At 42.5% G+C, this 27,513-nt stretch overlaps 1 protein-coding gene across 2 annotated transcripts in view; it reads right to left on the bottom strand.

The window, feature by feature from the left end:
* DCTN4 (dynactin subunit 4) overlaps window positions 1-11,527 on the bottom strand; it is a 33,157-nt gene extending 21,630 nt beyond the window's left edge. The window contains exons 1-4 of one of the 2 annotated variants that reach the window (XM_040239603.1): window positions 11,321-11,527; window positions 8,271-8,341; window positions 5,953-6,131; window positions 1,046-1,089 (exon numbers count right to left, since the gene is read on the bottom strand). In XM_040239603.1, the coding sequence (XP_040095537.1) occupies window positions 1,046-1,089; window positions 5,953-6,131; window positions 8,271-8,341; window positions 11,321-11,455 (429 nt within the window). In that variant the 5' untranslated portion in view covers window positions 11,456-11,527. The remainder of the gene's footprint in view (window positions 1-1,045; window positions 1,090-5,952; window positions 6,132-8,270; window positions 8,342-11,320) is intronic. The other variant, XM_040239601.1, reaches the window with a different exon arrangement.
* Window positions 11,528-27,513: the final 15,986 nt, after the last annotated feature.

Raw genomic sequence — 27,513 nt, 5'->3', positions numbered from 1 at the left:
GCCTTGGGTGTTCCTCCCTCTGAATTCTTTTCCTTCTCTGCCTGTTGTCCTCAGATCCTAGTGCAACCCTCAGATGTAGACTTATCTAGTTCAAATTCCCTATAATAAATGCTCACACGCACAGCTTCTCTCTCCTTCACATTACTTTGAGTTTTTCCTTTATCTGGGGATTAACTGATTTTGTTTTCCCATCAGTCTTAAACTCTGTGAGAGGAAAGGTCATATATTCCTATTGCTCAGCATGGTCCCTGGCACACAGAATGGAGCATATGCTTGATAACTGCTTGGTAACTGAATATACATATTTTCATGCATAAGTACAAGTATTTCTGTACTTCAGAGTCCAGGAAGTAGATACTGCTGAGAGACCAAGTAAACTGTACTAGTTCATACTGACAATAGTGTATGTGCAAAGATCCAATTGGATACACTCCTATCCAGGATATTTTCAGTATTTCTAATTTTAGCTGAGTCATAAGTGAATAATTATTAATTATTATTTAATTTCCAGTTTGACTGTATAACTTCATTTCAATCACATTTCACCATCTTTCTAATATTCTGCTTCCGAGGCAACAAAATCAGTCCTAATTTACACGGCAGAGATCAATTCACTGTGAACTATTAAAGGATGTCTAAATCATGATTGCTACTGATTCCAAGAGCATCTTCTAAATTAGTGATGTTTCCAAGACTTAAGATGTTTATATGCTGATATGTTTACATGTTGATGATATATTTCTGAGAACAAATGGACCTTTAACTTAGTTTGTGGGTATATGGAAAACAGAAACATATTATTTCCTTTTTCCAATTCACAAGAGTACAGAAATAAAATTACTCTTAGGTTTCTCTATTAACTTAAGTCAGGCTGGAAAAAACTGCCATTATGATTTAATGTCTTACACGAGAAGCACTTTCTAAATGTAAAAGACACCAAAACACACATCATGGATTTATAAGCCTAAGCCATATTCACTGATAAAATGGGTCTTTTTCTTCATCTTTCCTCATGTCATCCTCTCTCTGATGACCCTTTACTTACCCGTTGCGTGTGAGGATTTTCAGGCTCCTGCCAACCACCACTAGCTGAAAAATAAAGGAATATTAAACAAGGCTTACATAATCTGATTTTATTTTCACAAAAAACAGGTCATCTGCAGGCCACAGACTTAAACTTAAAAACACAAAATTGCAGAATTTTCAAGAAAGAGTCCTAGGAATTACATAGGCCAGAGTGCTTAGAATCAAATTCTTTCTTTAAATATAATGATGGTGATAACAATAACCACCACAAGGACCACCTCTACAACTAATACATGTATAATTTCTCTGCCAGGTGTTTGAAATGTATCAAATTTCATTTTATTTTCATAATAACCCTCTGAGGTATGGACTTTCATTATTAGTCTTATTTTACAAGTGAGGAAATTGAAGCTCAGAGAGTTAAATAACTTGCCCAAAGTCACAGAGATAGTAAGCAATAAAGCCACGATTCAAATGCAGGTAGTCTGACTCCAGAGAATTTGCTCTTACCTATAATATTGTGCAATTTCTATGTTCTATGACCTCGGTTTAGAGAAGAGTTTCTTAACATAAGAAACAAAAGCACAAACAAATCATAAAGGAAAAAATTATTCCAGAAAGCTGAAAGTAAAACCGTAATGAATACTTTCAACAAATGGTACTGTAACCATTTACACAATTTATAAAAAATTAACCTTAACCCTTACACCTCACAACATTTACAAAATTTACCATGAAATGGTAATAAACTTACACTCAAAAGCTGAAACATAATATTCCTAGAAGAAAACAAAAGTGAAACTCTTAACAACCTTGGGTTAAGCTAAAGTTTCTTCACTAGGACACAAAAGGCACAAATTATATATAAAAAAATTTTGATAAACTGAACCTCATCAAAATTAAAAACTTGTGTTTTTCAAAAGACACTTGAGAAAATAAAAAGGCAAGCCACAGACTGGGAGATAATAGCTGTGAAAGATATATTCAATAAAGGGCTTGTATCCACAATATAGACCTCTCACAACTCAACAAAAAGATAAAAGCTCAGTTTAAAAACAGGCAAATAGGCAAAAGATTTGTACGAACACTTCACCAAAGAAAACACATAGATGGCAAATAAGCATATTAAGAAAATGCAACTTAAAACCACAGTGAAGTATCACTATACTCACTAGAATGGCCAGAATGAAAGAGACCAACAATACTAATGGTTATTGAGGAAATGGAACTCTCCTCCTTTACTGGTGAGGACCTGAAACTGTACAGCCACTTAGAGAAACAGTTTTCAGTCAAGGTAAACAAACACTTAACTCCATGACTCAGCAATTCAATTCCTAGGTAAATACGAAAAATTAAAACACATACTTACACTAAAATGTGTAGGCAAATGTTCATATCTGGTTTTATTCATATGAGCCTCAAACTGGAAAAAATTTCAGTGTCTATCAACTACAGAATGAATAAACAAAATATGGTATACCCATACAATAGAATACAACTCAAAAAAACCCCAGCAAAAACATGAAAGAATCTCAGAAGCACTATACTAAGAGAAAGAAGCCAGACACAAAAGATTAAAACATTCCAACTATGTAAATTTCTAGAAAAGGCACAATTACAGTGAAAAAAAGCAAATTAGTTGTAGTCAAAGGCCAGGAGGTGCAGGGAAGGAACTGACTGGGGCATGAGAAAACTTTTTTGGGGTGACAGAAATATTCTATATGATCACTGTGGACGTGGCTACGTGGCTATACACATTCGTCCAAAATCAAAGAATTCTACGCTTAAAATTGCTGAGTTTCATTATACATAAAATTACATCTCAATAAAGCTATGCCAGAAAAAAAGAAAAAAACTAGGAGGTGCCATTTCACAACCATGAGTTTGGGAAAACTTGAAAGAAGTCAACAGTACCAAGAGCTGCCAGGGATGTGGAGCAGTGAATAGTTTACTCATATATTTGTGGGAGTGAAAATTGGTAAACGCATTTTGGAGAGCTAATAATGTACACATCTTACAACCAGCAATTTTACTTTAAATTACGCAGAGAAATCCTTGCTCCTGTGACAGGAAACACATGTAAGAATGATTCTAACAGCACTGTTGTCAGAGGCAAAAAATTGAAAACAACCTAAAGGTCCATTTGGAAGAGACTAAAGAAGTAAACTGTGGTTAAGCCAGGCATGAATCACTGACCATCACTACTACACACCACAAACAAACTGGATAGAGAAAAGTTGTAGCAGGATACATAAAACAAGGTTCTGTTTGTTTCGAGTTGAGAAACACATTTGCTAATGCCTACATACGTTATGTGGAGAACTGCAAAAATATGCAAAGAACTGATGAAAACCTGAATTCAAGACTGATAACCATCTCTCTCGAGGAAACAGAAGGCAGATGGAGTGGGAGGAAGGCTATACTGGGCTTACACTGTTTTGGTTCTGTTTAATTTCTTAAGCTGAGTGCTAAGTTCATGAATGTGTATTATTTTTATAAAAATAACTTTTTTCCCAAATAAAAACAACTCCTGTTGAACGTGACACTGTAACTCCTTGCAGGAAATGGCAGCAGTAACAACCTTTAGTACAATATTTATATTTTAAAAGTTGTTTTACTTAAGGCAAACATGAAAAATAATTATGTGAAAACAATGTTTCAGTAACATTTTAGAAAAATCTTAAGTTTTATCTAATTGCACTTTTAGAACTGCTGATTGATTCTAAACACAAATTTGAGAGCCATTATGATCTCATTATAAGTTTTTGCACATTACTGATGACACAAGGGCTTACTTATAAATAAACAAATAGTTGTAACTAAAGTGGTTTCAGGGCTTCTCAGATACCAATGACATCATGGAAGAAATGAAATTATCTGTACTTCTTAAGAGCTCTGAGTATTCAATTATCATTGTCAAGATACCCTTAGAGAACCTAGATTTCTAGAAATAAGCACAGGCTTTAAAGTCTAAAAAATAAATTATCCAATCCTAATGGTTTATAGTCTAAAAAGTAACAAAAAAAGACTTAAAGAGTAACAAACAGATATCTATTTGGATTTCTAGGTTTTGTTTAATCTGATAAAGAGAAACAAAATACAAACATGGAAAAATACACTTAACTCACTGAACTAAGTGCCCCTTTGAGGTTGTTTTTTACATTTACCTTAAATTCATAAACAAATTTAAACAATTTATTTGCTACACTGACATTAAGGCACAAATATTTACTGACAATCTAAAAAGATGGTACAGAAACTTTCCAATATAAATCATATTTCAGGAAATACCTACCCACCAACAAACACTTTAAGAAACTTGTTTGTTAACTTTTTGTTTTTGAAGAATGTTTTATCAATATAATGTATGAAATTAGGAAAACAACCAAGAGCTCAGGCATTCTACACCAAAGGGCAAACTCATGAAAATCAAGAATTAAGTACAGAGTTGAATCTGAAAGAACTTCACCTGTTTTTACTACCAAATTATATAAGAAGCTATAGGAAATTTTTACCTAATGTCCATCTTTATTTGAGTTATGTCATATAACAGTAATTTTTTAATTGGCTTCCTCGTGTATTAGTAAGCTGATTATTTTTCAAACTTTAAACATTTTGTATTGGGATACAGCCGATTAACAATGCTGTGGCAGTTTCAGGTGAACAGCGAAGGGACTCAGCCATATATACACATGTATCCATTCTCCTCCAAACCTCCCTCTCATCCAGGCTGGGACATAACACTGAGTAGAGTTCTATGTGCTATACAACAGGTCCTTGTTGGTAAGTTGACATTTTTAATGAAAATCTAAAAATGGTAATTCTTAACAAGTCTAAAAAATTTTCAGAAAATTAATGAAATTTCAGAAAGAAAAAAGACGATGGAAAGTTAGCAATGCTACTGTTGATATAAAAAACAAATAGCAACTCAAGATTCTGAACTGACTGTAATAAAGAGTGTTTCTCTGCTATTAACCACGGAGTACAAAAAATGAAAAAAATTAAGGAAGTTTCCTAATAAAGATTAAGTGCAACCTCTGCTTTGAAACCCAAAAATGATGGAGAGGCAATTAACATTTTAGACTGTCTTTAGGTCCAAACACACATAACTTTTCTGTATCACTTATGATATATATAGATGTCTCTTTAAGCATGTATTTGAATGCTTCAGGATAGATACCCGGACATGGAATTTTTGGGTAAAAGAATAAAAGCAATTTAAAAGTTTAATAAATGTTAAACTGCTATCTAAGGTGGTAGCAGACAAAAAAACAATTTTCCTATATTTCTGTGATACTACCAGATTTTTAAAATTTTCCCAAATCAATGGATTAAGTTTTAATATGCATTTTCCTGATTACTAGTAAAACTGAAACATATCCTTTTGCATATTTATTGACTTAAAAAAAAATCACCTCACCAACTTCTGTGCAAAAAAACAAATTCCAATGATTTGTGCACATTTTAGTTATTGAACATTTTTATTCCCATTTCTGAGGGCTGCTGTTCATATTCTTTGACATTTTTTTTTCTCTTGGGTAGCTTCCCTATTGATTTATAAGGGTTTCTAATTTTTGGTTATTTATTTGTAGTTTGTTATATATAAGATTGGCCACTTTAATCTTTTAAGTTTGTTCATGGTGTGTTTCACCATCAGCAGCAATTATTTTTTATGAAGAACATTAATCTTTTGATTCTAAAAAATATGTCAGATATATAAACGCTATTTTACCAACCTTAAGAATACCCAGTTTCCAATGAAATATCACGTTCATAAATGTGAGAATTTGGGAACATAGAAGATTTAGTGGCAAAATACTCTGAATTTCTCACCTACCTCCCAACAAGTAACAGAATTCATGATTTGTGTGCAATTACAACTCTGCTGATTTCACAAAATCTCATGCTAAAGTCCACCTCACTCACCCACAGATTTATCTGCCATGCCCACATCTCTAGATGTCCAGCGACAAAATCCACAGGCCAAATAGTAGGCTTTCTTCATGGTGGTCTTGGCTGGGTCATCTGGAAGCTGTGTAGAGATGCTTGTTGCCCGAGTGGAGAGGGTGTGCATACAGCCAGGACAGTCAAAGCAGTTGGCACATCTAGAATACAACAATCACTGATTCATTCAACAAATATTTACCAAGCACCTACTATGTTCAAGATATTGCTCTATATGTCAGGAATTCAAGAGAGAACTGTAAGGGAAGGGTGGCTCTCAAACAAAAGGAAATAAAAAAGTACTCTGAAGAGACTCTTACAAACTGTTTTAAAATTTCAAAAGCATTACATGCTAATTGTTTTTTAAAACGTGCAGTCATCACCAAAGTTCCTGAATAACTACAGCATGACCTAAGCCTAGTTCACAGAGGGAATCATTGTTAACAGTCTGGAGTTAACTTTTAGACTCTTCTTATGCTTGCACAGACCACAAAGATTCTGTGGGACAAAGAAACGTCACAGCTTATGACTTTAGAGAGGACAGATCAATTGAACAATGGAAAACTGAGAGGCAACAATTTGATAAGCTGTGAAATTGGGTTTGGAAAATAACTGCTTGTTTGCTGTACCAGAGAGCTGAAACAGATACCAAACAATGCTACCAAGGTGAAATGGTTCAGAAGTGCGGCATTTTCAGGGCTTTCTGCTCTCTTCAGGCATTACTTTTCCTAGTGAACCAGTCAACATTCCCTTACAGGGGCCCCCATGCCTTTTTGTGTTTCTAGTAGAAAGTTTTCTACTTTTTTACCATCTGAGATGATCAAGATTGTACCTTCAGTCATAGACTTGCTCTAAAGTTCCATAACTCCAATTTTCTGTGATATTTTGCTACTGGACAATATTCTCAAGTAAGAATAATAACAGTACCTACCTTAAAGGGATACTTTGAGGATTAAATGATAAAACAAAGGTATAGATGGCATACAAAGCTGGTTTATATGGAGCTGTTTCTCCAGGACAGGAAGGACAAATAGTGGTTTATATCCACGGAGGTACAAAGGTGTGACTGGTTGCAAAGGACTTCCACACCATGCTAAAAACCAAAATGGCACCAGTAACAATGACCATATCTACTACTCAGATCTTGATTTTTAATACCAATCTCTATCTAGTAAAAGGCGCCAGGGCTCCTTAGAGAAATGGCTCTGGGACAGAAAATATGGATAAGCCTGGAATAAGTAGGAAAGTTCTCAAGCAACTGAATAACGCTTCCCTCCCCCTCAATGCCATAAAATGATGGGGGTACGCCAAAGGGAGACCGAAATCTACTAAAAGAGGGTTATAATGGCCAAAGCTGGAACAACCTGAGTTTAAAAAAAAAAATAGTAGTATTGGCGTATAACCTAAACTATACAAAAATATTCACAAGTCCACACTGTTTTAACTAAATGATTAAATAAATAAAAAAGGGAAAAGAGAAAAATCTTCCATGTAAAAGAATTCCAAGTAATTCATGGAGACAGCTCTTATGGAAGGGAAGTATAACTCGCTACTAGTTAAGTGTGGGCTGTACTAGTACACTTCCTTCCCAGAGTATGATATGGAAAAGGAAAAGAGGGAAAAAAAAAAAGCGTAACTTTACATCAGAAAAATCTGACAAACAATAGCTCAAGCCAAGTAATCAAGGTTAACATCTACAGTGAAAAGTCATATTGGTGGCATACACCCCTGATATGATGTGGTGAGAGATGCACTTTACCTTTGTGATCCTCTTCCCCATAACACATTCTCTCAGATGATGACAAAAGCATCAGACAACTTCCAATCAAGGGACATTCTATAAAATATCTTACCAGCACTCCTCAAAACCAAACTCTAACAAAATTTCACAGCAAGAGGAGCCTAAAGAGATATGACTAGTAAATACAATGTGGGTATCCTGAATAGGATCCTAGAACAGAAAAATGAGATTAGGAGAAAAATTGAGGAAATCTAAATTTAATAATAATGCTACCAATAATATTCATTAATTGAGACAAATAATACCATACTGATATATGACATTTACAATAGGGGAGACTGGGTAAGGATTAAAGGGAATTCTCTGTATCATCTTCACAGTAATCTTAAGTTAAAACTGTTATAAAATACAATTTATTTTTTTTTAAATGGAAGAGTCACCTTTGGCAAAAAAAAAAAAAAATGATGCTAAGAAAAGAAAAACAGCTAATTTCATGTGTTTTCTTACCAGCTATTAAAATATAGCTGTGGAAAATAGGAAAAATGGATCCCAGTCTTACCTGTTCTTTTTTAGTTTGGCTTCAGCCGATGGCATATTTTCTAAACAACTGGGACAATAATGGGAGTCCACCTAGAATGAAACAAGAAATCAAAAAATCATGTTGGCTTGTGTATATACCTATAACAAATAGTGAAATTTAAAATACATTATTCTGCAGCAGAAGGTGAGAGACCATCGTTCTGGCAAAGAACCTGGACTGTTTCCAGCATAGGGTTTATTCTTATAAAAATCACCTGTTTTTTTCTTAACCTCTGAATTTCTTGAAATCCTTTCATTTTTCTTTTCTGAATTTTCCTATTCCCTTTCACCAGAGTTTTATGTATTAGACATGTTAAAATATGTTTATGTTAAAAGACTCTATGATAATTTAAATAGATTAACAATCCAAGTTATGAAGCTGTGATCAAAAATCCTTTTACCTAGTCTAGCTTTGCTGCTGCTAAGTCACTTCAGTCGTGACCGACTCTGTGCGACCCCAGAGACAGCAGCCCACCAGGGCCCCTACCCCCACCCCCTCCCTGGGATTCTCCAGCCAAGAACACTGGAGTGGGTTGCCATTTCCTTTTCCAATGCATGAAAGTGAAAAGGGAAAGTGAAGTCACTCAGTCGTATCCAACTCCTAGTGACCCCATGGACTGCAGCCTACCAGGCTCCTCCCTCCATGGGATTTGCCAGGCAAGAATACTGGAGTGGGTTGCCATTGCCTGCTCCCAGCTTTATGGGACTGCAATAACTGGACTACACTTTAATTGTTGAGAGATTTTAAAAGTTCTCTCGTTACTGATGTATTACATGTTCGCTGAAGAAAAGCATAAATTAACAGTTACAAAGTCAGCTATAGCCAACCAACTAGAGATTTTTAAATGGCAAATTAAACTACTAGGTTAACAAGATAGTCTTACTGTATTTAGCTTGAAAACACAGTATAAAAATTAAATTCACTGTATTTTTTTAAGGACTGAATAATTATTTCCTTGAATGTAGGTAGAGCCTATTTGATAATTCTAGAACTCTGGGCATCTGCAGATGGAAAGACAGATTCACCTGAACATAAATACTATGACAGAAACTGGTTTCTGTTTTTATCATCTGCTTATAAACAGAACTACCTTTGAAAGATAAAGTTGCTGCTCAAATAGTCACCAGCAACACAAAATACAGTACTGTTAACTTATATTTGCACTCAGTGCATCATAAAAGGCATAATGCACTCATCATAAAAGGCAAAATGTAATTCATTCCCTTCTGTTCCTTTCTGAATTATGCTCCTCCCTTCAAGTGCCGCTCCAATTCCAGACTCCCCATTAGAACTTTCTGGACTGCTTCAACCCTCATTGGCATCATCCTTCCCCAAACCCTAACGGCTTCTGTTTCACAGGTGCACACAGTCCATAAAAGATACAGTCACAGACTGAATGTCCTAGCTGAAGGTGTCCTTACAGATTATGAAAACTAGCTCCCTACTGATCACCAAATGAGAATCTAATCAGTAAATTCTGGAGGTGAAGCTGGGACAGGGAGGCATCATAGAGAGAAAGGGCCTGCCAAAGGGATAAGTGTACAAAGTGCTAATAGAGAAAAACAAATGCTGTATATAATACAGCATTGATTTTTCTTCCCCCCCCCGTGTTATTTAGCTTTCTCTGACTATTCTGAATAGTATGAAAAATATTCTCAATAAAATAGTAATTAATAATGTGTAAAATGGCTTATAGTATGGGACATATTCTCATAAGCATTTTTAACAGTCCAAGGATCCTGACTGAAGTCCACTGAATCAGGCTGCTCGGTTTCAAATCCTGGTCCTTCCTCCCTTCCTCAAATTTTTGGCTGTGTGACATACTGCAAACATTATGCGTGTTTCTTTAACTGTGAAGTACAAGAGTCATCAGTCACTTCAGTCCTGTCCGACCCTTTGCCACCCCTGGGCTGTAACCCACCAGGCTCCTCTGTCCATGGGATTCTCCAGGTAAGAATACTTAAGTCGGTTGTCATACCCTCTGCCAGGGGATCTTCCCCATCCGGGTATCAAACTAGCGTCTCCCGCATTGCAGGCAGATTCTTTACGGACTGAGCCACCAGGAAACCCCTTAACGGTAAAGTGTTTTTTTTTAAAAAAGGTAGAATGATTAAAGGAGATTATGTAAAGCACATGGCATACAGAAAGTACTGAATAAGCACAAACTATGTATTATTAATACTAATAAGCTTTTCCTTCAGGAGCCTCCAAGTAACTCAAGAGCAGGATTTATGTCTTAACCCGTCTTTTAATCCCCAAATCGTACTGAATGAACACGTGCCAAGTGCTGCAGACGTTTGGGGGCTTTGTTATTCGTTGATGATTTTTTCCCCCCAGGGTGGGGTCTTTCACATTCTGAGCAATCCCACCTCCAACGCCCACTTATATCAGTGAAGGATAGACATGTACTCCCAAGAGAAGCGTCATAAATATAATACTTTGAGCTTGTTAAACAACAGATCCGATTCTAAGCGCTTTTCTCTCAGCTCACCCCATCCCAACCCTCTCCTCTGCTGCAGGCCGTGGGCTGGGCTGGGCAACAGAACAAGGCAGTCAGAAGGCCGGGTTTCTGCCCAAGGAGGGGCAGAACTTCCAGGATAGGAGGCGCTTGGATGAGAACGACCGCGGACTTTCCCACTACCTCAATCAATCCTGGGAAGACCGTATCTCGCCCCTCAAGGGGCCTTAACTAAGCACCCCGACACCTTTTCCCCCCACAACCCGCCCAATTACCAAACCCCCTAGTAGATGGCCAGGGTCCCCAAAGTCTAGCTTGTCCAATCAGAAGACGCTATAGAACAGAAAGGCCGTTCAGCCCCACCCAAGGCCGCTCCTCCTTTCCAAGTGACAAATTATAAGCAAATTAAATCACAGACAAAACCGAGTGACGGAAGGCAAAGCCAATCAGCATGCTAGGAAAATGACTACCCGCCTCCAACTGACGGAACTTCCCCGCTGGTCGCGGTGACTAGGGGGAACGCCTCCCCCATCCCCCAACACACACACTCTTCATGGGACGACTGCGTTACCTCGTGAGACACACATTCCAGCGACCGCAGATCGCTACAATAGCGGCAGAAGTAAAGCTGCGACAGCGGGGCCCGAACCTTCTTTTCTCCCTGGACTAGATAGAGAACCCGCTCCGATTGCAGCAAGGACGCCATCTTGTGGGGGAGGAGTCAACGACGCTCCCGTCGCATCACGTGACCCGAGGGCCGGCGTTTACTTAGCTTCCTTCCTTACGTCTTTCAACGTAGACTTTGACGTAAGCTTTCCGAGCAAGTGAGGCTTTGCGCAAGACGAAAGTCAAAATGCGCATGCTCACCAGAGATACCAGCTGTCACCCCCCCAAGTTGGGGCCTGTCCTCCCAATCTCGGCTCCGCAAGCTCGTCCCCCTCCAGCATTTTTGGGAGTGTCAACCGCCCGGACGGAGCTCAGACCGTTGTTTTGCTAAATGTGGAGTCGCAGATCAAATCCAGACAGACTCAGTACTGTTCTTTCCTTCATTTCTAACAGGAAGGTTGCTCATTTATTTAAAATTGCCTCTCCCGCTCTCACCTTCCAAACAAATCTCCAGAAGTTAGATGGAGGGTTTCTGAGACAGAGTTTCTTGGAAACTAGAAACTTGAAGAGTCCACACCAGCACTTCTTCCGACAATCTTACTATTGACCTATAGGAAACTTTCACACTATCTCTTTTGTAGTTTCTTAGATCGAGCTCTTGCACGCAGAAGCTGTATCTCATTTCCTGGTTTTCCGTATGTAGCATGAGAACCAAGTCTATATTGTGGAAGTTAATGAAGCAATGAAATCAATGAATAGTGTTGCTAGGTGTCATTTACATTTTTCTAGTGCATGCATTAAGGCTTAGACATGTAAAATGACCACTTACAGCTAGGCTGGCAGAGACTGGAGCCCATGCTGCCTGCTTCAGTTCACTGCTTTTCTCTTTGTACTAGAATTGAAAGTGAAAGTCGCTCAGTAGTGTCCACCTCTTTGCAACCCGATGGACTATACCCATGAAATTCTCCAGGCCAGAATACTGGAATGGGTAGCCTTTTCCTTCTCCAGGGGATCTTCTCAATCCAGGGATTGAACGCAGATCTCCTGCATTGCAGGTGGATTCTTTACCAGCTAAGCCACAAGGGAAGCCCAGTGTTGTGTTACTATCTATCTGATATTAGAGTTGGTGACTGAGAAGAAATAGAACTGAATAGTAATAATAGTTAACGTTTATTGAGCACTTACTGAATGCAGGACACTGTGTCAAAACTACGTAGGCTCATTTAATTTTCACCAGAGCTCCAGAAGGCAGGTGCTATCATTATTTTTATCTCACAATGCAGGAAATTGAGATCTCAGTGCTCTTCTCTTCTCCCTGGAAAGCCTGGCCATAACTGAGGCAGACAGATTTCCTCTGCTCTGTGACTAGTAGCCACCAGTAGCAGAATCCCTAATGCATAGTGTAGTGACCAGCGTGGGCCCTGAACAGCAGCAAGGCCGAGGCACTAGCATGGGAGGCAGGCCCTGGGAACAGAAGGAAAGTGAGCCACAGGAGGATACCCAGCGTGATTTCTGAGGCTCACAGGGCCAGCCTGCATCAGTGGTGCTGGCAGGTTTTTACCAAAACAGACAACAGCCACAGGTTGGAGTTTGCTGATGCGTGCTATTGCTTCCTGGGGTAGTAGACTGGGTAACTGAGAATTATCATATACTAGAAAGATCCTAGTTCAATCCTTATAGTTTTCAAATAGAGAAAATGAAGTCCCAAGAGTCAAAGGAACATGCCCCAGGTTTTCTCACTCCTGGTAGAGTAGTATTCTGTTTTCTGATTCCACAAATGCAGTTCCTCCCACACTGTGTCGGTTCATTCATATTTACAGTTGAGTAGGAAACCAGTTGCTGTTCTAAAAAGAGAAGAAAGCAAATGCAAGGGAAAGTGGAACATTAATGGATAGCCTGCTCATTTTTGTCCTGGAAGTTTGCTGGGATTGCATCATTCCCATTTGGGACACATGAGTTTCACATCTCTAGAGTGCTCTCTGCTTGGTTTCAACAGGAATTTCCCAAGAATACCTCAAGCCTAACCAAGGCTTATCCCTTTCCCCCCACTTCCTCTGCTTGGTAGACTAACTTTCAGTTCAGTTCAGTCACTGTCATGTCTGACTCTTTGTGACCCCATGGACTGCAGCATTCCAGGCTTCCCTGTTCATCACCAACTCCCAGATCTTGCTCTAACTCATTTCCATTGAGTTGGTGATGCCATCCTACCATCTCATCCTCTGTCATCCCCTTCCCCTCCTGCCTTCAGTGTTTCCCAGCATCAGGGTCATTTCCAAGCAGCCAGTTCTTTGCATCAGGTAGACAAAGTATTGGAGATTCAGTTTCAGCATCAGTCCTTCCAATGAATATTCAGGACTGATTGCCTTTAGGATTGACTGGTTTGATCTCTTTGCAGTCCAAGGGACTCTCAAGAGTCTTCTCCAGCATCACACAAAAGCATAAATTCTTCTGTGCTAAGTTTTCTTTAGTCCAACTCTCACATCCATACGTGACTGCTGGAAAAACTATAGCTTTGACTATTTGGACCTTTGTCAGTAAAGTAATGTTCCTGCTTTTTAATATGCTGTCTAGGTTGGTCATAGCTTTTCTTCCAAGGAGCAGTGTCTTTTAATTCAATGGCTGCAGTCACCATCTGCAGTGATTTTGGAGCCCAAGAAAATAAAGTCTGACACTGTTTCCACTGTTTCCCCATCTATTTACTATGAAGTGATGGGACCAGATGCCATGATCTTAGTTTTTTGAATGCTGAGTTTTAAGCCAGCTTTTTCACTCTCCTCTTTCACTTTCATCAAGAGGCTCTTTAGTTCCTCTTCACTTTCTGCCATAAGGGTGGTGTCATCTTCATATCTGAGGTTATTGATATTTCTCCCAGCAATCTTGATTCCAGCTTGTGCTTCATCCAGCCTGGCATTTCGCATGATGTACTCTGCATAGAAGTTAAATAAGCATTGTGACAATATACAGCCTTAATGTACCCCTTTCCCAATTTGGAACCAGTCCATTTTTCTATGTCTGGTTCTAACTGTTGCTTCTTGACCTGCATACAGATTTCTCAGGAGGCAGGTAAGGTGGTCTTGTGTTCCTGTCTCTTTAAGAATGTTCCACAGTTTGTTGTGATCCACACAGTCAAAGGCTTTAGTGTAGGCAATGAAACAGAAGTAGGTGTTTTTCTGGAACTCTCTTGCTTTTTCTATGATCCAGTGGATGTTGGCAATTTGATCTCTGGTTCCTCGCCTTTTCTAAATGTAGCTTGAACATCTGGAATTTCTCGGTTCACATACTGTTGAAGCCTAGCTTATAGAATGTTGAGTATTACTTTGCTAGCGTGTGAGATGAGTGCAATTGTGCAGTAGTTTGAACATTCTTTGGTATTGCCTCTCTTTGGAATTGGAATGAAAATTGACCTTTTCCAGTCCTGTGGCCACTGCTGAGTTTTCCAAATTTACAAGTCTACTGTCTGGCAGCAGGGAACACTTCCTCTGTGCTCTGGTGAGGATGCAGGGAGCTGAGATGGAATCCTCTTGGCTGAAGTTTGCAGAGGTGACTTTAGGTTAAACACTGCAGCCGTTACCCAGTTGCTGCTGGTGCTGAAGGCAGACCTCAGGCCCCTCAGGTGCTGGTGTTATGCCCAGAGTCCGAGTCCCCAAAACTGAGAGAATAAGATGTCCACAGCAATGCAAAAGCATGAAGGGGTTTTATTTCTAGCTCGAGCTAGGGCTCCTGCCACATCCAATGCAGTGGAGTGGAGCAAGAGCCCCGAGCCCAGATTTACAGCAGTATTTATAGGTTTTAGAACAGAGAGTTGGCAAGGGCTGATTGGCTGCAGGAGTTTCCTAGTATTTACTAATTGGCTAATCTTTATTGGCTTCAGGGGTTTCCTGGTATTTACTAATTGGCTATTGGCTGCAGGGGGATGTCTTTTATGTCCTGATAAACTCAAACCAAGTTACAGGGAATATTCTGATTAGACAAGTCCTGGCATCTGCGGGGATGACCTCACTGGGCAATGACTCAGCTTTTCCCATGAGTCCTACCTTAGTCCCTGAAGCCTATCATGGCGTTTGTTGGGTCCCAACATTCCCCCCTGTCCTTTGATCATGGAGAGGAATCCTCCTCTTCATTCTGAGACATTGCCTGATATTGTTGTCTCAGCATCATCACTTGAACTGTACTGATATGTTCTTTTTACAAAGGTCCAAGGTCGAAGAATAAATCTGGCCACCAAGTATTGGGGGGATTCCAGTAGTCGAATTGAGTACCTCATGGGTTAGTCCATTACAAAGTGTCCAGATGGTCTTAGCAGGTTGATGTGGGTTAGCACCAGCAGTTCCGGAGTGGAGAAGGAGGGCCACCAACAGGAGAGTCAGGAGGATTCGTCTGGGGCCAGCTGGTGGACGAGCTTCGTTTTTAAGGGGTTGGTGGGATGCAGCATCACCTTCCATTCTTTTTGGGCCTTTTCTTGTTCCTCTGGGGTGGCACGACGCACGTGGTTGCAGTGCACCCAGGGTCCAATTCCATCCACCTTTAGGGCAGTGGGGGTGGTAAGGAAAACAACATAGGGGCCCTTCCATCTTGGCTCTAAGGTTTTTGACTGGTGTCTCTTAACCCAGACCCAATCTCCCAGGCCCATATCATGGGACGGGATTATTCCTTTACTCTGGCCCTCATGAACTTCTCATATCAGTGACCAGATATGTTTATGCACTTTACTTAAAGCCAGCATCTCTTGTTGGAACATGCGTAGCAAGGGAGATGGTTTAGTCTTTCCCTCAAACGCTGAACAAACGGGGGGTGGACTTCCATATACAATTTCAAAGGGAGTCAAACCTAGTTTATAGGGGGCATTGCGTGCCCGAAAAAGCACAAAGGGAAGGAGGGTTACCCAGTACCTGCCAGTCTCTATTGCCAGCTTTGTTAAAGTTTCTTTTAGGGTCTGATTCATTCTTTCTACTTGTCCTGAGCTCTGGGGACTGTACTCACAATGTAGCTTCCATTTGGTCCCCAGGGCTGAGACCAGACCTTTAACAATTTTGCTCACAAATGCAGGTCCATTATCAGAGCCAATAGATGCCGGCAGCCCAAACCTAGGTATTATCTCTTCTAGGAGCTTCTTAGCCACTATTATTGCTATTTTTAGTGGGGTAAGCTTCTACCCACCCAGAAAATGTATCAACCAAAACTAACAGGTAACGATAGCCATACTTGCCTGGCCTTACCTCTGTAAAATCTATCTTCCAGTGCTGTCCCGGCCTTTCCCCCTGGTATCTTACACCCGTGTGCTGTCCTTTTCCTGGTCTCATCATCTGACAGGCCTTGCAGGTGTGGACTATGTCCCGTATGGTTTTCTTTTGTCGGGGAAACCGCAGCTGCACTGCTTGTAGAAGCATCAAAGTCTTTTTCTCTCCCAAATGGATGGTTTGATGTAAATGGGTACAGAGATGTCTGCCCAGGTCGGCAGGAAGCAACAGGTTGTCATCCTGGTCCTGATACCATCCATCCTTGCCCGCAGGGTGGTTGGTGTTATCCTGCATCCAGCTTAAATCACAGGGGGAGTATATAGGGCTTGGGGGGAGAGTCCCCATCCCCGGCGGTGGTAATCCTACAGCCAGCACATGAGCTTGGCAGTATCCAGTGGCCACCTCGCGGGCTGCTGCTTTAGCAGCACGGTTGCCTCGGGCCCGGGCATCTTCTCTTTTCTGGTGTCCTGGGACATGTACTATGGCTACTGCCCGGGGCAAGTGGACCGCTGCCAAGAGTCTGTTTATTTCAGGTAGGTTCTTAATCTCTTTTCCCTCTGCCATCAAGAGCCCCCATTCTTTATATATAGGGCCTTGAATATGCATGGTGCCGAATGCATACTGGCTGTCAGTGTAAATGGTGATCTTTTTTCCTTTCGCCCTCTCTAGTGCTTGTATCACAGCTATCAATTCTGCTTTTTGGGCAGATGTTCCAGGGGGCAAAGCCTCGGCCCAGACGACCCTCCCAGCGTCATCTACTATGGCTGCCCCCGCTTTTCTCTGCCTATCCTTTATATAACTGCTCCCATCTGTGAACCATATCAGCTCACTGTCCTTTAATGGTATGTTGCTGAGGTCTCTTCGTAGGGCGGTTACCTCAGCCAATACTTCAACACAGTCATGGAGAGGCCCATCCTCCTCCGGGATGGGCAAGAGAGTAGCAGGATTTAGAAAACAAGGTGTCTGAAAGTGTATCCGGGGAGCATCTTACAGCAGGGCTTGGTAATGGGTTAAGCGAGCGTTAGAAATCCACTTACCCAGTGGCTGTTTGAGGATCCCCTCTATGGCATGGGGAGTGTAGACCAGGAGGTGCTGTCCATAAGTCAACTTGTCAGCGTCATGGACAAGGAGAGCAGCGGCTGTGATGAAACGGAGACAGGGCGGCCATCCAGCAGCTACCGGGTCTAGCCGCTTAGAGAGGTGTGCCACAGGCCGCCTCCAAGGTCCCCATTGCTGTGTCAGGACTCCCTTTCCCACTCCCTGCTTTTCATCCACAAACAGTTGAAATGGCTTAGCGGGTCAGGGAGAGCTAGGGCCGGGGCTTCTAGCAATGCCCGCCGGAGTTCCTGAAACGCCCGCCTCATTGGCTCAGTCCAAGTCCAGTTCTTATTTTCTCTACTTCCTTCATATAGAGGATGGGCCTTTTCTGCAAACCCCAGGATCCATAGCCTGCAGTACCCAACAGTCCCTAAGAACTCCCTCACTTGCCAAGGAGTTGTTGGCTCGGGGATCTGTAAAATAGTCTCTTTCATAGCCTGAGTCAACCATCTTTGCCCCTGTTTTATTTTGTACCCCAAGTAAACGACTTCCTGTTTAGCAATTTGGGCCTTCTTTGCACTCGCCCAGTACCCCAATGTCCCCAAAGTCTGAAGGAGGTCGCCTGTGGCCTCTAGGCATACCTCCTTGGTAGTAGCGGCCAGCATGAGGTCATCCACATATTGAAAAGGACAACATCGGGGTGGCTAGTCCGGTACTCACAGAGGTCCTCGCCTAGAGCCTCGTTGAACAACGTTGGCGAGTTTTTAAATCCCTGTGGAAGGCGAGTCCAGGTCAGCTGTCCTACAGTTTGACTCTTTGTCAGTCCATTTGAGTGCGAAGATTTCTTGGCTCTGGGGGGCCAGAGGCAAACTGAAAAAGATTAAGTCCAAGATTGTATACCAGATGTAGTCTGGTGGCAAGCTGCTCAGGAGGGTGCATGGGTTAGGGACAGTGTGATGAATGTCACTCACCCGTTTGTGGACTTCACGAAGATCTTGGACGGGTCTAAAATCCGTTCCCCTGGGCTTTTTCACAGGCAGCAGGGGAGTATTTCATGGGGACCGGCACTTTTTAAGAATCCCTACCTTCAGGAGGCGCTATATGTGTGGCGTGATTCCTTGCCGGGCCTCCTGACTCATGGGGTACTGCTTTACCTTCACAGGGGTAGCATTTGCTTTTAATTCAACAATGATGGGAGGTCTTTGTTTTGCCAGTCCTACTCCTGCCGTCTCGGCCCAGGCCAGAGGGTGTTTTTGAATCCATTGTAGCATAGCTGGGTCCACAGCTGCAGGGGGTTTTAGTGAATATAGTCTGTATTCATCTCTCAGTGCCAGGGATAAAACATAAATTGGTTGTCCAAGCCCGTCTGTGACTGATATCCCTCCAGAGTCAAAGTGAATTTGCGCATTGACTTTGGACAATAGGTCTCTTCCTAATAAAGGGGCCAGACATTCCGGGATCACCAGAAATGAGTGGGACACCCGTTGGGCTCCCAAGTCCACTTTTTGTTTAGTAGTCCAGTAATATCTTTTTGTCCCGGTGGCTCCCTGGACCAAGCTAGTCTTCTTGGACATTGGCCCGAATTTTTGATTGAGGACCGAGTATTGGGCTCCCGTATCCACCATGAAGCCGACCGGTTTCCCCTCCACATTAATAGTTACCCAGGACTCGGGGAAGGGTGCTGGGCCCTGACCCCCCTAATCACTATCTTCTCTTGCATATAAAATGTGGGTACCTGAGGGAGACTCTTCTTTTCTTATGGTCCTTTTTTTCAGGTTTCTCTTGGGGCACTCATTTTCCCAGTGCCCTTGCTCTTTGCAATAGGCGCATTGGTCTCTCTTTAGGGTCGGTCTGGCTGGTTTCTCCCTTCCTTTCGGCTGGGTATCTCGAGTCTTCCAGGAATCAGGTCCCAGTCTCGTCCCCGCAAAGAAAATTTAAGCCAGCTCTTTCTGATTTCTTCGGTTTTCCTTAGCTCTAAATTCCCTTTCCTCCCGTCTAATTTGTTCCTCCCTTTCCTCAGGGGTCTCTCTGTTATTAAACACTTTCTCAGCTGCCCTCACCAGATCCTGTATTGACTGTTCTCCCAGCCTCTCTGTCCTCAAAACTTCCTCCTGATATCCGGAGCTGCCTGATTAACAAAGGCTAGCAAGACTGCTGCGCGTGACTCATCAGCCTGAGGGTCCATGGGCGTATACTGCCTGAAAGCCTCCGTTAACCTCTCTAAAAAGGCTGCCGGGCTCTCATTTGGCTCCTGCCTTATCAAATTTACCTTAGACAAATTTGTTGGTTTCCTGGCGGCTGCCTGGAGGCCAGCCATCAGAGTCTGTAGGTACACTCGGAGACGCTCCCTACCTTCATCACGTTCAAAATCCCAGTTCGGTCGCATCAAAGGAAACCCCTCCTCGATTAGGTGGGGTGGGGCTTCGTGGTGGGTCTTCCATCCACTCCTGGAACATGTTTTTGTGCTTCCGATAGAATTCGCTCCCGTTCCTCCGTGGTTAAGAGCACCTGCAACAGCTGCTGACAATCATCCCAAGTAGGATTGTGAGTAAACAGGATAGAATCTAAGAGATCAATAAGACCTTGGGTTTTTTCGGAAAAAGACGGGGTTTGAGTTTTCCAGTTATATAAATCACTCGTAGAAAACGGCCAGTACTGGTATGTTCACTCCCCACCGGGATTTGCTGGCCCTACCCGGATAGGGAATGCCCGAACAGTGGATGAAGGAGCCTCCCGGCTTCTGTCCTCAGGCAAGTCTCTGCCCCTTTGAGTCCTTCCGCAAGTTCCTTGGGCCGGCTCCCCTTCCCATGGCGGAGCCGAGGGTTCTGGGTCCCTCCTTTGTTATATGGTCGACACATGCGGTACCTGCGGGGGCAAGGGTGGCTGCATATATGGGGGAGGTGAGATTTCAGTGTTTAAGTCAATCAGGCTAGGATATAAAGAGGATTCCTGGAGTATCAGCTTCTTCTTCTGACTCTCCCGATCTTCATGGTCAATCATTACAGACAGAGGGGTGGAAGGGCTTTGACCCATAATGACGGAGCTCACAATGAACACACACAAAAAACAAAAATGGCACCAGCACACAAAGAAAGGTGAGACAGAAGACAAATATCGGCCGAAAACACAGAACTAGGTCTATCCCGGGTTACTGTTGTCTTGCTTCCCAATGTTATCTCACCGAATGGCGTCCACTGCCCACCAGATTCGGAGTTGGGAGAGATGTTCCTTCCCAATCCCTCACAGAACCAGCTGCCTTCCAGCGCAAATGCTGGGCCCTGGTCTTATGCTGGTTGCCAGTTGCCTTCCAGTGTGCTCACTGGGCCTCGGTCTTACACTGGCTAGGACGACTAATTCACCTCTGATTAGGCCTAACAAGAGCCAGCTGCCTTCCAGTGCATATGCTGGGCCTCGGCCTTACGCTGGACTTAACCAGACTTAACACCGGTGTTCAGATATCTTTCCTCCTAGTGAGGAAACCCCTTCTACCGGGAGAGTGTTATTCTTCCCAGTTAAAGGGATCCCAGATGAGCCCCCAAATGTTATGCCCAGAGTCCGAGTCCCCAAAACTGAGAGAATAAGACGTCCACAGTAATGCAAAAGCATGAAGGGGTTTTATTTCTAGCTTGAGCTAGGGCTCCCACCACATCCAATGCAGTAGAGTGGAGCAAGAGCCCCGAGCCCAGATTTACAGCAGTGTTTGTAGGTTTTAGAACAGAGAGTTGGCAAGGGCTGATTGGCTGCAGGAGTTTCCTAGTATTTACTAATTGGCTAATCTTTATTGGCTGCAGGGGTTTCCCGGTATTTACTAATTGGCTATTGGCTGCAGAGGGATGTCTTTTACGTCCTGATAAACTCCCCAAACTCAGGTTACGGGGAGTATGCTGATTAGACAAGTCCTGGCATCTGCCGGGATGACCTCACTGGGCAATGACTCAGCTTTTCCCGTGAGTCCTACCTTAGTCCCTGAAACCTATTATGGCATTTGTTAGGTCCCAACACTGGCTCATAAGAGATATTTCATGGCCATGCAGGCTCTGTACCACTGATCCCTTACTCCTGCTTATTTGTCTACTCAACCCTGAGAACTCGCAACTGACACAAGAAGTCATAGCTCTCAGTAAGAAAAGGGCAAAGTCATGGAACTGTAGAGCCAAAAGTGACCTTCAGTTCAGTTCAGTTCAGTTGCTCAGTCATGTCCAACTCTTTGCGACTCCATGAATCGCAGCACGCCAGACCTCCCTGTCCATCACCAACTCCCGGAGTTCACTCAGACTCATGTCCATCAAGTCAGTGACGCCATCCAGCCATCTCATCCTCGGTCGTCCCCTTCTCCTCCTGCCCCCAATCCCTCCCAGCATCAGAGTCTTTTCCAATGAGTCAACTCTTCACATGAGGTGGCCAAAGTACTGGAGTTTCAGCTTTAGCATCATTCCTTCCAAAGAACACCCAGGGCTGATCTCCTTCAGAATGGACTGGTTGGATCTCCTTGCAGTCCAAGGGACTCTCAAGAGTCTTCTCTAACACATAGTTCTCCAGCACCATACTTCAGTGCTCAGCTTTCCTCACAGTTCAACTCTCACATCCATACATGACTATTGGAAAAACCATAGCCTTGACTAGACAGACCTTTGTTGGCAAAGTAATGTCTCTGCTTTTCAATATGCTATCTAGGTTGGTCATAACTTTTCTTCCAAGGAGTAAGCGTCTTTTAATTTCATGGCTGCATTTACCATCTGCAGTGATTTTGGAGCCCCCCCAAAATAAAGTCTGACACTGTTTCCACTGTTTCCCCATCTATTTCCCATGAAGTGATGGGACCAGATGCCATGATCTTCGTTTTCTGAATGTTGAGCTTTAAGCCAACTTTTTCACTCTCCACTTTCACTTTCATCAAGAGGCTTTTTAGTTCCTCTTCACTTTCTGCCATAAGGGTGGTATCATCTGCATATCTGAGGTTATTGGTATTTCTCCCAGCAATCTTGATTCCAGCTTGTGCTTCTTCCAGCCCAGAGTTTCTCATGATGTACTCTGCATAGAAGTTAAATAAGCAGGGTGACAATATACAGCCTTGACGTGCTCCTTTTCCTATTTGGAACCAGTCTGTTGTTCCATGTCCAGTTCTAACTGTTGCTTCCTGACCTGACCTTAGAGATTAATTAATCCTCTCCCCCTATTTTCAAGATGGAGAGCTGAAGCCCAGAGAAGGGAAGAGATCCACCCCAGAGTCCCAAAGGACATTAGAGGTGAAGCTAGGGCTCAAATGCAGATCCCTGTTCCAACTTTATAGCCTTTCCACATTTAGCTGGACTTCCATCTCTCTATAGTTCACCTTCCAACCCTAAAGCTTGCTTCTAGGAGACCGCCAGTGTATTGCTTGAATTGAATAAAAGAGAATTGAAAATTAGATTCCAGCCTAACTCAGTAATACAATCTTCAACTATCTGAAACCCCTAAATTAAAAAAAAATTTTTTGGGGGGGTGGTCTTTAAGTAACTTCTTTAAGAAGGTAAAGGAAGAAAGAGGAGAAGGAGCCTGGTCACAATTTTAAATAGGGTGGTCAGGGTTGGGCTTGTGAGAAGGTAATATACGAACAAAATTTGAAGGAGGTGGGGAGTGGACCAGGTGGCCATCTCGGGAAAAAGGTTTCCAAGCAGAGTCTGAGCAAAGTTTCTAAGGCCTAACTGAGGAACAGCAGGGAGGCAGTGGGGCTGAGAAGGAGGGAGCAAAGGAGAGAGGTATAGGGGTACAGCTCATGTAGGACCTTGAAGGCATTTTAATGACGTTGGATTTTGCTTTGAAAGATGTAGGGAGCCATTAGAGAGCATTTCAAACAGAGCAGTGATATGATCTAAAGTACACTTTACAAGGGTCACTCTGGATGCTGTTTTGGGAATGGACTTCAGAGGAACAAGGATAGAAGCGGAGGTTCAGTCTGGAGATTACTGCAGTGACCCAAGCAACAGGCAACAGTGTCATGGATCAGGGATTCTGACTATACGTTGAAGTAGACCTCACAGGATTTACTGATGCCAAACTCTGGAAAGACGTGTATAGAGACTGGCATATGAAGGGTAGTTTGGAGTCTCATCAGAGATGTCCTTGTTTGGCTGGGGGAAAATCCATTTCATGGTTTGGTCAAATTCAGCTGCTGGGAGATTATTTCCTCCGAAATTATCAAGACTCTCTGTTTCTTGTGCCAGAGATCAAAACAAAAAAGCATCACGGAAAGGATTAGACAGTTTTATGTTTAAAGGAAGTGGATGAAGCTAGTTTGTTTGGTCTCTAGTTAACTGTGTTCCAAGTCACAAAACATGATGATTGCCACACAGGAAAGCATATTTCACAAGAGGCCCAGAGAAGGAGCCAGCCCATTACCAAACTCATGAATCAGATCTTTAGAGCTCCAGCTCAGGCTGAGAATGGGAAGCTGGTGTGGGAGCACCCAACCCATTTGCAATGGTGCCAAGAGCTCTTCCAAACAAGTTTTGCCCTTCATCGTGCAAGTAAAGTGTGTTGAAAGTTAAAGCGACATGACAGAACATGATAAATTGCTACCTAAGTATTTGTTCTGAGGCCACAGAATTTAGCCCAGTCTCTTCATTTACAAGTGAGAAAATAGTTCCAGAGGGAGGAAGAGTTTGTCTGAAGTTACATGGATCTCCGGCTTACTCAGTGAACACTGAGCTGCTTTCCTTTATTATGTTTGGACAATTGGGATCTCCAGGATTTCCCACCCTCTTATCTGTGCCTCTTGAGTGCCTCTTACAGCTCATTTCTGGGAAGCTCTTTTAGATTTTTGAGCTGTTGCTTCGCATCAGAGAATCTTTCTGCCCTCCCAAGGAAGTTCAATGGGATATTTTGTTACTTTTGACTACCTGTAGAAGCCAGCCTGCAGCTTGTCCTTCAGCGGTATTATACCCTTGTATATTCCCCTTCCTCACTGTACCAGGTTTGGTCTGTGCGACCAATAGCATACAACAGAAGTGGGAGTGACACTTGTGAGATTACATTATGAAAGTCTGTGGTTTCTCTGCGGGGTGCCCTCTTGCTGTGTATAGGGCTCTCTTAGATTACTTGTTTGGGATAAGCAAGCTGCTGTTTTGTGAGCAGCCCTATGAAGAGGCTTGTGTGGTAAGGAACTGAAGCCTCTGCCAAGAGCCAGTGAGGACCAAGGCCTGCCAACAACTAACTAGTGTGTGAGCTTGGAAGTGGATTACCCGGTTCTAGTCAAGTATTGAGATGACTACAAACCCAGCTGATAGCCTGACTGCAATCTCCTGAGAGACCCTGAGTTAGAACGACCTAGCTAAGCAGCTCCTGGACTTCTGACACGCAAAACTGTGAGATAATAAATGGTTGTTTTAAGCTGCTATTTTTTTTTTTTTGAGATGGGGTTCAGTATCAATTTTATTTTGACTCTTTCACCTTTAAAAAATGTAAATGCTAAGAAGCTTTGTTCACATGAATAGGTAGGAAGAAATGAAGTTTTTCTTACAGCACTGTCACACAATTCTTTATGTACCAAAAATTGCTTTCCTCTGAGTTATGTACCAAAAATTCCATCATGATCCTCAAAAATTAATTTTCATGATTCATTAACTGACAATTCCATTAGTCACTTCAGCAATTTTGTTGAAAGCAAAGAATTAGCAACCACTTGTGTTGTAAAAGGTCCTGTAAGGCAGAGATTAGAGTCATTCATTTTCCCATATCAACACCCTTATTTTGGCTGGCCCTGTTGTTTAGTGCTCAAAGGTTTCTGCCCCCTGGGGCAATGCACCAAGGTCAGCCACATGGTGGGAAAAGGGGAAAGAGGACTGTGTTTCTTCTATAAAATGAGAGAAGGGCTGTTGAGAAAGAGGAGATGGGGAAGAAGAACCTACCTGTCAGAAACTCAGGTACATCATTTAAAGAAGTCAGTTCAGTTCAATTCAGTCACTCAGTCATGTCTGACTCTTTGTGACCCCATTGACTGCAGCACACCAGGCTTCCCTGTCCATCACCGACTCCCAGAGCTTGTTCTAACTCATGTCCATTGAGTCAGTGATGCCATCCAACCATCTCGTCCTCTGTCCTCCCCTTCTCCTCCTGCCTTCAATCTTTCCCAGCATCAGGGTCTTTTCCAATGAGTCAGTTCTTTGCATCAGGTGGCCAAAGTATTGGAGCTTCAGCTTTAGCATCAGTCTTTCCAATGAATATTCATGACTAATTTCCTTTAGAATTGACTGGTTTGATCTCCTTGCTATCCAAGGGACTCTCAAGAGTTTTCTTCAACACCACAGTTCAAAAGCATCAATTCTTTGGTAGTCAGCTTTCTTTATGGTCCAACTCTCACATCCATATATGACTAATGGAAAAACCATAGCTTTGATTATTTGGACCTTTGTTGATAAAGTAATGTTTCTGCTTTTTAATATGCTGTCTAGGGTAGGAATTCAAGAGTCTAGAAATTGTTTTCTTTACAACTGAATGTGCCAACGGACTCGTGACAACTCTTCATGTTGCCATGAATAACATACATACATATCTATCACACTTTTTTCATCCTGGCTAGATACTTGTTTTCACTACTGTAAATAATGCTGTAATGAACACGGGGGTGTAGATCTCTTTTCAAGGTAGTGCCTTCTTTTTCTTCTGATAAGCTGCTAAATTTTCAGATACTTTGTACACAGGAATAGCTAGCTTCCTTTCCCACTACAACAGTTAGTCTTTTTTGCATTGTCACTTGTCGTTCCATCTCTGTCCCCTCCACTACCCTTGTCTCATCACCTGTGCCTTCACATATATCCTCATCACGAACACTCCTGAGGTCAAACTCAGACGTCATCAAACCTGCTAGACTACACATGGTACCAGTTGGAGCAGATTGTGGACTTAACTTGGAATTTGAGAAAAGCTGAATAAAGCAACTACTTGCAAAAGTTTGAGTAGGGCAGAGGGTAAGGAATATTGTAGTACCCCAGGACTAGTAGAGGTAGGCGGCTGTTTACAGCCTGATGCCTGATGGAATAAAGTGAGGGAGCACTAGTTGGCACCTCGAGACAGAGAGGACTCTGTGAAGAAGGCCCCCTGTCAGGAGTTGGACCTGTCGGTCCAGGACCCAGCCAGGCATTGACATGCCATGCCAGCCAGGAGGGTAGAATGCAAAACACCTCAGTTCCTGCTGGTGCTTCTCTGTCAGCAAAATCCAGCAGGAAGACATCAGGGAAACCTATGTTAGTTTGACTTCCCTTAGAAGACTATGCAATAAAGGCATAAGTAAAAGTCATTCATTTGAGAGGTTCAGGGAAAACTAGTAGAGAAGGGAGGAAGTGACCCAGGGAAGAGAAAACAGCCAGGAAGACTGTGTTATACTAAATCAACTATCACAGTGGGTGCCTGGAGCTGAGTCCCACAGAGCAACTCAGGGAAACAACATAAATACACGCCTCATAAGGGTCTCATCATTCCTGCTGTTACAGAACTCCACCAAAGGATGAGGGAGTGGGGGTATTTATACCTCTAAAGTCTTTGGTTGAGAGCTGTTCCTGGGGATGACTGTTAATTCCTGGGTATGTATGGAATGCCAGGCCAGCAGATTGGCCTTGTGTGGTTCTGGGGAAAGCCCTCAGACACAAAGATGCAGATACAGTAGCAGTTGGAAGTCTGTAGAGAACCGAAGAGGGTGAAGTCTGAACGTTTTGGGCAGGGCATCAAAAGGGTCTGCTACAGGGCCCAGTGATGTGGGCTGGATGCAGTAGAGATGCCCCTCCCTGTATACAACACGGAGTGGAGAAGTGTGTGAAGGGTGGATCTGGAGGGACAAATAAAACTTACATGCATATCTAAAGTAACTAGGTAATCACTTTGCTGACAAAGATCCATGTAGTCAAAGCTA

This window comes from Oryx dammah, unplaced genomic scaffold (assembly GCF_014754425.2).
Source record: "Oryx dammah isolate SB20612 unplaced genomic scaffold, SCBI_Odam_1.1 HiC_scaffold_5, whole genome shotgun sequence".
In the NCBI taxonomy this organism is placed as follows: Eukaryota; Metazoa; Chordata; class Mammalia; order Artiodactyla; family Bovidae; genus Oryx; species Oryx dammah.
The sequence above is the reverse complement of the archived record's forward strand: the minus strand, read 5'-3'. Positions and strand labels throughout refer to the sequence as shown.